The sequence below is a fragment of the Felis catus genome, chromosome A2 (assembly GCF_018350175.1).
Source record: "Felis catus isolate Fca126 chromosome A2, F.catus_Fca126_mat1.0, whole genome shotgun sequence".
Taxonomy (NCBI): Eukaryota; Metazoa; Chordata; class Mammalia; order Carnivora; family Felidae; genus Felis; species Felis catus.
In genome coordinates, this window is record NC_058369.1 from 151,393,340 (window position 1) to 151,405,733 (window position 12,394).

The 12,394-nt window shown below is 40.5% G+C and overlaps 1 protein-coding gene across 1 annotated transcript in view; it reads right to left on the minus strand.

Moving 5' to 3' along the window:
* The window catches only part of MTPN (myotrophin), a 57,965-nt gene extending 46,372 nt beyond the window's left edge, over positions 1–11,593 (minus strand). Inside the window, exon 1 of the mRNA XM_003983086.6 lies at positions 11,236–11,593. Coding sequence (XP_003983135.1) covers positions 11,236–11,307 — 72 coding nt within the window. The 5' untranslated portion in view covers positions 11,308–11,593. The remainder of the gene's footprint in view (positions 1–11,235) is intronic.
* Positions 11,594–12,394: the final 801 nt, after the last annotated feature.

A 12,394-nucleotide genomic window follows, 5' to 3' on the forward strand; every position in this document is an offset into this window, starting at 1 on the left:
TGAAAACAGCCATTTTCAAGAGAGGAAATGAAGGAACATCATTTATACGAAAAACAACTGTCACAAAGAGGAACATGGTAAAACAACTTTGGAAACAACAAAGCAAGGGTTAGTTCCTAGAATACCAATTCAACCCAAACTTAACTATACGGCAGAAAAGAGACAATGTGATAAATACTGGAAACACAAGATGATTTTTTATCTTCAAAAAGTTCACGGCATAATAATGGAGAATAGGCAGGTAAAAATTCATACGGGGCTCTTAATTACAAGCAGTGGAAAGCAATTCATAATGATGAGCAGAAATGGAATGCATTAAACAAATTATAAAAGTATCTCTCAGAATTATTGTGAAGGTTGAAGAACCAAGCTGAGTAAACGTACAGCAATGAAAGAGGCTTAAAAACAAGAAATAAAACCAAAACGTTCAGAGAATCATCTGGGCACAGAAGAGAGGCCACAATGGACACAACACTACTTCTCTTTTTGAAACTGCAGGTTTTACTGCTGCCACCGCATCCGTTACAGTGCCTGAGTCTTTGTATCAGCTCCAGGTAAAAGCATCCAATTAGGGTTATGGATTATGGGCCCATTTCTTAAGTGCAGGCAGGAAGAAGCAAGTTATTTGTCCTTTTTGGCTTTTACTGTGGTAGGAGCCAAGCCTTGCATTTCACCAAGACTCCTACTATATAAGAAGGAAGGGCCTTCAAATTCTGGGAACCTCCACCCCTAAAAAGACAAAAGCCCCACTACAAACACTGCACGTTAAATCAAGATCTACACAATATTGGGGCGCCTGGGTGGCTCAGTCAGTTGAGTGTCCGACTTCGGCTCAAGCCGTGATCTCACAGCCCGTGAGTTCGAGCCCCACGTCGGGCTCTGTGCTGACAGCTCAGAGCCTGGAGCCTGCTTCGGATTCTGCGTCTCCCTCTCTGTCTGCCCCGTCCCCGCTCATGCTGTCCCTCTCTCTGTCTCTCAAAAAATGAATAAACGTTAAAAAAAATTATAAAAAAAGATCTACACCATATTTTGCGGGGAGGTAATCTCTGAGTTCTCAAGTTTGAGAGGCACTATTCAATATCTAAATGGTAACAAGCGATTCACTCCTACACATGCACCTTTTTTTTTTAAACCAGTAAGACAAAAACTCTTTTGAACATTCAAAACTTAAAGACACGAGCAACAGTTCTACAGAACAAGATCTGAGTTTCTCAACCACTGTTTTTCAAATTCAAGTCTAGGGACTTGTCAGTCAAATCAGGAGCCCATAGCTCTCCGGTGTAAGAAACACTGCACTACAATAAACACAGTGAAAAAGTTCTATATTAGATATCTATATTCTATATTAGATTCTATATCTATATTTGATACCACATTGGCATAAATGAGGAATTAACTGCACAGTGAATGCTATGCGGAACAAGAACTTAAAAATAAGCAGAAATTTACTAAGCAGATAGGGTAGGCAAAAAATATTCCCATCAGACGTAATAAAGTATAAAGTACTTTATTATAAAATACCATAATATAGTGAAAAAAAATCTGTTCTGGTTCCAGAAAACTGCATTAAAATCCTAATACCTGTTAGCAGTATGATCTGGGTCAAGCCCTTTAACATCTAATTTTTCCTCCTCTACAAAATAAGGGAGGTGGACTAGATGGATATTTAAGTAGCTTTGCTTCTAAACATATTTATGGTCACTATCATGAGTAACAACGGCTTAACGTTTATTGGCTAACACTTCACCACATGCCAGGGAAAAAGGTACACAGTTTAAATATATCAAGAGGGTCTTATAAACATCCTCATTTTTTCCCAAGTGAGGAAACTCTGATTCTGAGCAGTTAACTCATTCACTCAAAGTGATCCAGTTAGTTAAGAGAACCACAGCTAGAGGGTTTAATTCCAAAGCCATTAACATGATAGCTAAATCAACAATGAAATTCCAAATTCCCTAAGGAGAGTGTTTTAGCTTCTAAAACCCCCTTATTTGGATGCCTAAATTTTTCAGAAGGTCAAGAATTTAGATCTAAGTATCAAAACGTTCTTTATTTTATATAGTCAAATAGAAATCTTTCCAAAATATACACGTGTCCGATTTTTTAAATAAGAGAAAAGTGGACCGAATTTAAACTATTCATGAAGCTCACAGTTACATTCATACATATTCATTATTGTATGGGCCTCTAGAACTTTAAGGTAATATGACTCTTGGCCCTTCATTTTCTCGGGTCCGCTCATGTTTTTGTTTCTTCTCTCATTGCTTTCAGTAATCACAGCCCCTCTCCATCTTTGTAATGTTTTGTGGACTAAAAAAAAAAAAAAAGAAAAGAGAAAAGAAAGAAAAGAGAAGAAAAAAGAATAAGAAAAACCAACCGCCCAAGCTTATCAGAACTATTAATAAAGATACAGTTGCAAAAAAATTTCAGTCATATTTCTTACCGTAAGGTAGCCTTTGTTATAGTACCTATTAACTCTTAATTATCAATTCAGCTGTGATTTGATTGCCTAAACACAATTTCACTGTTACAAATACTTTGATATAGAATATTCCCATGCTGCACTATATCCTCTGATCTTAAGATAGTTCATAATGAATTAAAATCTAAAGCGTTATGGTCTTTAGATTACATGATACCAGCATTCTAGGAAAAAAAATGTCTAATGCTTATGGAGACATAAGGGTTAAGTTTGAAGTCATTCAAAAAATGCTCCCATTTTCCCTGAGACAAAAGAAAAGGGAAAAAAATCTTAAAGGAACCTTTCTACAAAAATTCTAAAAAGGATGTAAGAGGAAAATGGCTCTACTCCATACTAAATAATGAAGCTACAGTAACTAAAACAATTTAGTATGGAGCGAAATAGAGCAAGAAATCCAAACACATACTGGAATTCTGTTTATGATGAAGACAGTAGTTCAGATTATTAATTCAGGAACAAATTAAAAAATTACACAATAAATGGTACAGAAACAAACTGTCAGAAAAACACACAAACTATTCCTGTTTTGTGGCTTACTTGAAAATAAATAACAGAAGTATCAACTGCCTAAAATGCCAAAAAGAAAAAAGGAAAAAGTTCTAGAAGACCAAATTTATAATCTTATAAAGAAAGAGATCTCTGTAATAGAAAATATCCAAGTCACACAAGGGGAAAAAGTGAGATTTACCACATGAAAAGTAAAGACTGTTATAGAAAAACAAAATGGATGAAGTCAAAAGACATACTGGAAAATATATCTGCAAAACATATGATAAAAAACTAAATTCCTTAATTTATAAAGGGCTCATACAAATCAATAAAAAAAAGACCAACTACCTAACAGAAAACTGAACAAAAGAAATAAACAAGAAATTGGGGGAAAAGAACACAAATGCTAAAGATCTGATGTTGGATTTTCTTATTAAAGAAATGCAATTTGAAGCAACGTATCATTTCTCACCTATTCAAACAGCAAAAACTACAAAGTGTCATGATGGCCAGTGCTGCTGATGTTGTGAGAGAATAATTAGTCTTATGTGCTTACTGATTTGTGGCTAGGTTGGTAAGACTTTCTCAGGAGGGTAATACAGATATAGCCTCAAAAGCTGTCAAGGTTTATACATAGGTAATCATGACAGCACTGTTTAATTACAAAAATAGGCCGGAAAAAATGTCTGCATTGAACACTAGTCAAATAAACTATGGTACATCGATGAAACAGAAAACAGAACGCTGTGTCCCACCGGAAAAAAAAAAAAGAAAAAAAAAAAAAAAAAAGGAGAGGATGAATAAATTTCAATGTGGAACCTAAGATGAATTATAAAGGAATTAAAAAAAGCAAAGTGCAGAAGGTATGTATATAGAGAATCGTTTTTTAAGTGGGGAAATAGATAAGTAAATTTCCAGTGCTTTTCTGCAATTAGGTGAAACTGTTAAGAATGGTTCACTTTGTTCAAAGAGACCTGGAAAGGGAGCCATAGCTGATGCATTTTTTAATCTGTTCCTGAATTAATTTCACTTTTTAAAGTTAACAGCAATTATCTAGATAGTAGAATTATAGGTCAATTTTTGTCTTTTTTATGCTTTTGTCTTGAAAATACCTACTACAACCTATATTTTATTTTCTTTTTCAAGTCTATTTTTTGAGAGAGAGAGAGAGAGAGAGAGAGAGCGAGCGAGTAGGGGAGGGGCAGAGAGAGAGAATCCCAAGCAGGCTCCAACCTGTCAACACTGAGCTCCATATGGGGCTCCAACTCTCAAGTCATGAGATCATGACCTGAGCGGAAATCAAGAGTCAGACAGTTAATGGACTGAGCCACCCAGGCACCTGACAAGCCATACTTTAAAGAAACCACCTGGGGAGGAGGAGTGAGCAATGAGAGACTTCGTCTCAATTTATTTTATTCAACACAGGGTTGTCTTTTAAATAATAAGCTTATGTTGTTTTTATAATTAAATTGGCTTTAACTTATTGCGCTTTTAATTGTCTGCACTAGTGTAAGGATCCTGTCTAAAATTTTAGAGCAAAACACTATATATAGCCTATGGACATCTGAGTGAACAGGAGCCTCCCAATATAAGAAAGGTCTTCCTTTGCATTAAAACAAAACAAAACAAAACAAAACAAAACAAAACAAAACAAAACACCAGACTAATAGAAAAAAAAGTATCTACACTAAGCGTTCTATACCTTCTGGGGGCACCTATATTTATACAAGCTGATACATTTGCTTTCTGACGGAGTCACCAGCCCTGATGCAGAAAGGCATACATAACACAGCAACAAATCTTTTCGATGTAAGAAACTGGCAATTTAAAAAAGGAATGGAGAAAAGGGAAACCACCTAAAATGAATAAATGCAAGACAGACTGAATTAGGACTGTTTTTAAATTGCCGATTTTATTAGGAAAGTGAAAAGTGATCCCAATAAGTCTTGGCAATTTCTCAAGATTAGAGTTGATACTTTTCTCAGGTTCAAGAGATCCTACCCTTTCAAAGAGTGCACAACTGTTGCTTTTAAAACCTACCAGGGTGTCAAAGGTAGATGTAATTAGAATGGGGGCCAGAGAAAGAAGGGAAACCACAGAGAAAGGGAAGTTACAGACCTGATGTATAGTATTTCACAGCAAGTGAAAAAGAAGCACATGTAAACAAGAGACTACATGTATGGGACCTGCTGGAGATTATAAGGGACAACTTATCAATACATCTCATAAGCATTCACCTCTATCTAGGACAGCTGGATCCTCAAAATCTACCAAAAAAAGTCACCCCTAAGTAGTCTCAATGGATAATTAGCATCCTGCTGTGATTATTTTTAACACTTGTATATTCAATAATACAGCATCTCCTGAGTTACCTAGCATTACTGAGAAATGGAGGTCAATGGCATGCTGAAGTATCATAGCAAGGAACTATGAAGTCAGAGTTCAAATCTCAGCTTCACTAGTCAAGAGCTTTATGACCTTGAGCAAGCTATTTAATCTTTGCTTCAGTCTCTTAGTCTCTAAAATGGGGGTTAGCAACATTAACTATGCTCATGGGTTGATGTGATAAGTAAATGAAATTATATGATGTGTAAGTGAAATTATACTTACACTTGGCATCACAGTGCTCAAACATACAAAATTTTAAGAACATACTTTTTGAAAAAATTACAATGTGTTTAATTTATATATATTTTAAAGTTTATTTATTTTGAAAGAGAGAAGGAGGGAGAGAGGGAGAGAGGGAGAGAGGGAGAGGGAGAGAGAGAGAGAGAGAGAGAGAGAGAGAGAGAAAGCGAGCAGGGGAGGGGCACAGACAGAGGGAGAGACAGAATCCCAAGCAAGCATTTCACTGTCAGCACAGACCTCGATGCGGGTCTTGAACTCATGAACTATGAGATCATGACCTGAGCAGGAATCAAGAGTCGGACATTTAATCAACTGAACCACCCAGACGCCCCTGCAGTCTGTTTAATTTACACCACTGAAAAGAAATCTCAATACTTAACTTTTGTTTCTTAAAGCAAACAGACACAATTTAAGTTTTTCTGTACCGCGCAGGATCATAATTACACATATAAATTGTTAAGACTGTGTGACTATGTGGGGCACCCGGTTGGCTCAGTCGGTGGAGCATCCACCTCTTGGTATCAAAGTGGTGGGTTCAAGTAACACACTGGGTGTAGAAGAAACTTAAAAAAAAAAATCTTTAAAAAAGCCCCCAAAACTGTGTGACTATAAATACAAGTTTCCATAAGCTATCAAACTATCCATCTCTTTATAGATGTACACTGAGCAAAGATAGCCCCCAGTGAGATTTAAAGTTTATAAGAGATACTGTTTCTATGCTATTTCCAAACTGCTAAGTGTAGCCATTTTTCTATGTCATTATTCATAATCAGAGATAACTTGTGCCTACTTCTTATAAGCCCCTTTCTCTTTCTTAAGGTGCTGATGCTAAGCTACTCTGAGCTAAGACACCAGATAACCATTTCAGGGAAGACTGATACAGTGAGAAAAAAATATGGGCTGTAGAGTCAGACAGCTCTAGGTTTAAATCCCAGTTGTGCTACTTTGTGGCCTTGTTAAAGTTGCTTAACTTCTCTGAGGTTTCAATTTCCTCATCCTTAAAATGGGGATACTGTTAGCTATATTGAAATGCTTTGGTAAAAAGCAAATGAAAATTCTGGTAAAGATCTTGCAGAGTATCGTCTAGTACCTGGCAATATAAATCACTCTGTCAATGGTAATCAATAGCAATTATATTGCTAATGAAGTATGTTGAAACTGTAGCTAAGTTAAGACAAAGAATTTCTCAGAACATATGCTTTTAATGTGTGAAATTCCCTGGCACTGTACTGGAGATACAAAGATGAAAAAGAATATAATATCTAAGCTCCAGAGGCTCAGAGCCTAATTAAAGACAGACATGGAAACAAAGTCACAGCAACGTGGTAAGTGAAACAGTAAAAGAAGCAGTGTACCATCTGAAATCAAATGTTTTTCTGGATGAAGTGATATGTGCACTAAGAGGAGCTCACGAGGTTGGGGGTTAGGGATTGAGGTGAGCAGACCTGCTCGGGGAGGAAGAAAAGAGTGCACAGAAAGATGTACAAGTAAGAAACAGCTGGCAGGGTCTGGGGCAGAGGACCTGCAGACAGTGCTTGCAGAAAGGCAGGCCCCGGCCAGATCAGAGTGTACTTACGGAAGAGATGGCTTTTTAAAAAACTAATAATGGGGAATCATAAAAGTATTTTAAGAGCAGTGAAGGAGGTTGGCCGAAAAAGACAACATGCCCAGAATTCACGTGACAGAGAGATCCCCTCCCCTAAGATGTGCAAGTTGACGAGGAAAGAGAGGAACACTATAGTCAAGGAAAATACAGTCCAGGTGGGAAAGACACAGCAATTAATCTAAGGTCGTGATAAGAATGGAGAGTAAAGAATGGACGAGAGACTAAGAAGGTAGTCTTGATAACACGCAGAAATTTGGGAAGATCCCCCAATTTCTCATTTGGGGAAACGGCTGGGTCGTGATGTCATTAGTCGAAATGGAGACAACAAAAATGAAACCAGTTTTGGAGAGGGCAATGTGGGGTCAATCGAATATATCTGAACAGAACTATCCATTAGAAAGTCTGGAGCTCAGGTGAGAGCAGAATGAAGTCCCATGGAAGAAATTAACACACAGGGAAAAATGGCAGACAAGGCAAGGGTAATGTCACCCAGAAGATGTATACAGATTGAAAATGGGGGGCTACGAGTATCTACTACTGCTGCTCATGATTATCTTACTTTCCGGCTTTCTCGTTTTCCAAATGGACAAACCAAATTTTATGTGAGATGTTACTTACAGTTTTCAAACTTCTTTAAAAGTACGACAGTTTTCCCACACAAGTCTGCTGAATACAGATGCTTAAGTTTCCTGAGCACTGTGTCCAATTTCTTCACTATCAGGCCTGGCCTAGCAAAGTGCGTGGGACCTGAAAGGTGCCCACGAAAAACGAATGAACCAAGTATGGTCTTTAGGTCAGTCAAGAAGCCAAACTGTCTCAGACATTGTTTTAATGTTACAGATGAACATTTAATACGGATTAACCTAAAATCTTCTCTATATGCTTTTTCCATTTAGAGATAGACAATTTTCAATGGTCTGGGGACTCTGAACTTGGTTTTCAGAGTTCATGAACTCACCCCAAACCAGTAATTTATGGCTCTCCATATTTAGATTTCTGTATATAAGTCAGAAGCAGGTAGAAAGTAAAATTACTGATTTTTTTAAATACTAGTTTTAAAGAGGGAGAATACTAAAATGCTTCACCTACAGGTCCATTCGTGTATACTAACTATGCGAGACATCTTCACAGGAGTAGAGAAGAATATTTTAAAGGTTCTTACCGCTTACAAGGAAAACTAGAGGACTCCAAACGGTGCTTTATGCACTTTCTTTGCAGTTACTTAGATAAATGCACATTACGTAAGTTCAGAGTGTCATAATGAGTAGAGTACCATGAACTGGCGGATGAAAAAGATGAGTCAATGAGTAAGCAGGCAAGACGGCTGCAGAACAGAAGAAACTATGTTATAAGCACCTGAGAGTGTGAAGAGACACCTGAAGGGAACTCAGTCAGTAAAAACTGGAGTGCTGGTTTTTGGCGGTTTCGGTTTTTGTTATTTTTCATTAACAAAACAAACGGTATTCTAAGAGACTCAAATTACTCAATAAAACTAAGGAAAAAGCTCACTGTTCCTAGGACTACACGACAGTCAAACCTTTTCGGATAAAGCAGTTAATACTTCCTTTTCTTTGAATGTCTAGTTTTCCTCTCATGCACATCTTTTTTTTTTAATGTTTATTTATTTACTTAGAGAGTGCACAAGCAAGGCAAAGGCAGAGAGAGAGAGAGAGAGAGAGAGAGAGAGAGAGAAAGAAAGAGAGAGAGGATCCCAAGTAGGCTCCATGCTGTCAGTGCAGAGCCTGCTGCAGGGCTCGATCTCACAACCTGTGAGATCAGGACCTGAGCAGATACCAAGAGTCGATGCTTAACCAACTGAGCCACCCAGGCACCCCTCATGCACATCTCTTTTGATGAGAATAGGCAGTTTGGTAGTAATAGGGAAAAAACAAAATTAAACTCAACACAATGACCTGATTCCAAAACAAACCAACAAAAATCAATCCATCATTATCTTAACGTGAGTGTTTTTGCGTAACTGAGAACTGTGGGTGTAACTCATCTGCCTGAGGCAGACCTTGGGAATGCCCCACTAGAAATCTTGGCGTTAAATGCTTTCACAATTACATTTTATACAGGGAGGCTGCATGCAGCAGTTAAAGAGCCTAAGTTTTGGAGCCAGCAGTCCAGTTCTGGCTTCATTTGTTATCTCTGCAACTTTGGACTTTTGTCTTAAGTACTCTGCGTTTCTGTAAAACAGGACTAATAAAAGTATTTCACAAGAATGATATAAAATAATGTATCAGGAAAACACCACATAAATGGTGTTGGTTCTGTAGATGTAAGCTCCCTTACTACTTACCAACTTTGTATATTTCAAGTTAACCAAATAACCTAGCTTCTTCCATAACAGAAAAACAAGAGCCCACTCAACTTCCCGAGTACTGTGGCGTCCCATCACTGAAAAATGTACCAGGCATTGAAGTGTCTCAGTAATTTCTTCCTTTAAATTTTTTTTTTTAATGTTTATTTTTGAGACAGAGCATGGACGGGGGAGGATCAGAGAGAGGGAGACACAGAATCTGCAACAGGCTCCAGGCTCTGAGCTGTCAACACAGAGCCTGATGCGGGGCTCGAACCCACGGACCGCGAGATCATGACCTGAGCCGAAGTCGGTCGCTTAACCGACTGAGCCACCCAGGCGCCCCAGTAATTTCTTCCTTTAAACTTTGTATTGAAACGTCCCGTAAGTTAGGTTTCAGACTACCACTAGCTGAGAGGGCGGTGAGAAGGCGTCCTACAAATCCACTGCAAATAGCTAAACACATGATCTGCAAGCAGAAAGTCTAAACTGTAATGGTATTTATTAAACAGAGTAAAGACCAGCAGCAGCTTGCCTTGCACAATCCTGCAAGTTTTAAGAAACTCTGCTTCTGCTTAGTTGCTTCCTAACAGATCTCTGGAGGCAAAGCAGCACATCGGTGGGCATATCCTTTGAAGAACTAAAATCCAGAACCAGTTCTCACACTCTTAGAAGGTGAGTCAGATGCCCCCCACGGCTATGTCCTAAAGTGACACTTTTTAGAAGATGTCCTCCAAGGTTATGTCTTAAGGTTACACTTTGGGGATTTTTTTTTTTTTTTTTAACATTACCACCGAATTAAACAAAACAAAAAACACGTAAGTACTCTCCTAATTACAAAAGGCACAGTTCTGGGCTCCAGAGGCAGGTCGGCCTGGAATGTTACCACTCCACCACCATGCAGATTCAATTTTGCATTCTGAGTGTAGGTTTGAGATGAGCTTTCCTCATCATGTTCCCACCCCCAAATATAACTGTGAATGAACGGCACACTATTTATTACACGTTTAGGCATTTCACTTCAGATGGGATCAAGGATCAACATGGAGTAACTGAAGTCAACGTGCCTGCTGGAAAACTATTCTGTATCTTAAACACCCCCCGGCGCTAATGGACAACGTTACCACTTGAAGCAAGGATGTATGTGTGGTAGTGTGGGAGACGAAAAAGGCCACACCCAAAGCGAAGGCTTCACAGTGAAGTGATACCAAGTTTCAGAATTGTAACCATTGCTATTTTCGGCACTCTTTTTTCACGGTCAATGACTACTTTAAATTCTTAACCGGCTCAAAGTTCAAGAAGACGTTCCTCTGATTCATTCAGCAACCGGCAGGTCCAAGATGGAGAATTACCCCATTCAAAGCAAGGTTTAAGTAACTCAGGCATAGAAGAGGGCCAGACTCAAGTGACCAAGGCTCAGAAGGGACCCTAACAGAGGGTGACCACTCCTCCCCTCCCCCCAGGGAGGCAGGCAGACAAGAGCCTGACTGAACCACCGAGCAGTTTACCTGGCACGCAACGCGACCGCGTCATCAGGACCCCTTCCCTCAATATAGACGCTCCCAGACTCCCTTCTCTCCTCGGTGCCACCTCCATCCCGGCTGGTTCTCCTCCCCCCCACCCCCCGCCGCCCCCACCCCCGCCAACCCAGCTCCCGTCAGCTTCCTCAGCCCCATCCATCGGCATCCCACCTCCGCGCTCTCGCGTACTCCACTCGTCGCCGCTTACCTTGGCCACATAGTCTTTCACCTCATCCAAGTCTCCGTTTTTCAGGGCCCACATGAACTCCTTGTCGCACATCACTGCAGCGGGGCGGGCCGCTCGGCCGGGCAGAAGACGAGGAGGCGGTGGCAGCAGCAAGCGGATACCGCGGGGCGAGAGGGAGACAGGGCCGCGCGGAGCCGAAGGGAAGAGAAGGCGGGAAAGGCTGCCAGGCGGGCGAGGCAGTTGGCCGCGGCGACCGTTGGGGCGGGAGATAGAAAGTTCTTTTGCGGCCACCGGGCCCAGCAGAGCAGGTTCCGCCTGGCCGAAGAGAAGCAAGAGCGCTTACACTTCCGGTTCACTCCCAGCTAGGATCCTCCCCCAACTTCCTCTTCCTCTTCCCCTCGGCGGAACGCCCCGCTCTCGACCCCGCCCCGACGGCGCGCAGCGGAGCGCTCCGTGGGCGCAGGCGCAGTGGCTAGGCAGGCTGGCTGACGGGGTCGGGAGTGGGCGGGACTGAAAGGCCAGCGTAGCGAGGCCGCAGGCGGGGAGGGCAGCGAGTGCAGGGGCGGTTGGGGTATTTCAGGTGGAACCAGGACGTTTCTGCACACTACACGTGGGAAGAACTTTTTCTTTACAACACAACCTTGGAGGGCATCTTGCTCACCTTCTAAAAGTGTGCAGTAGGAATGTTTGATTTGAATTCCTTTCCTTTTCATCCCCCCTCCTTCCCCCTGCCTTCCTTGCCACCCTTCCTCTCTTTTTCCTTTCCTCCCTTTCTTGTTCCTTCCCTTTCTTTCTCCACTATCAAGCATCCCTTGGGCTCCTCCTCCATGCCAGATTCTGCTAGGCACGGAGGATTTAATAAAAAAAAGATGCAATGAGTTTATTTCCAGGACTAAGAATTCAGTTTGGTGCCATAGGCCAGAGCACACCCAACTGTCCCGTATAATTTGTGTTTTTTAAATTTTCTGTTTGTTTTCAGTGGATTGAAGCTTCTGGACTATTCTAGTGAAGCCGGTTCTACTCAAGCCGGTTCTACTCTTCCTAGAGTTTGGGTGTAATACCTTGGGGCACAGAATCCAAGTGAATTGTGCCCCAACACTGATGACCCAGACATGCACACATGAACAAAGATTCAAAAAAACTTACTGGAACTATATATATATATATATATATATATATA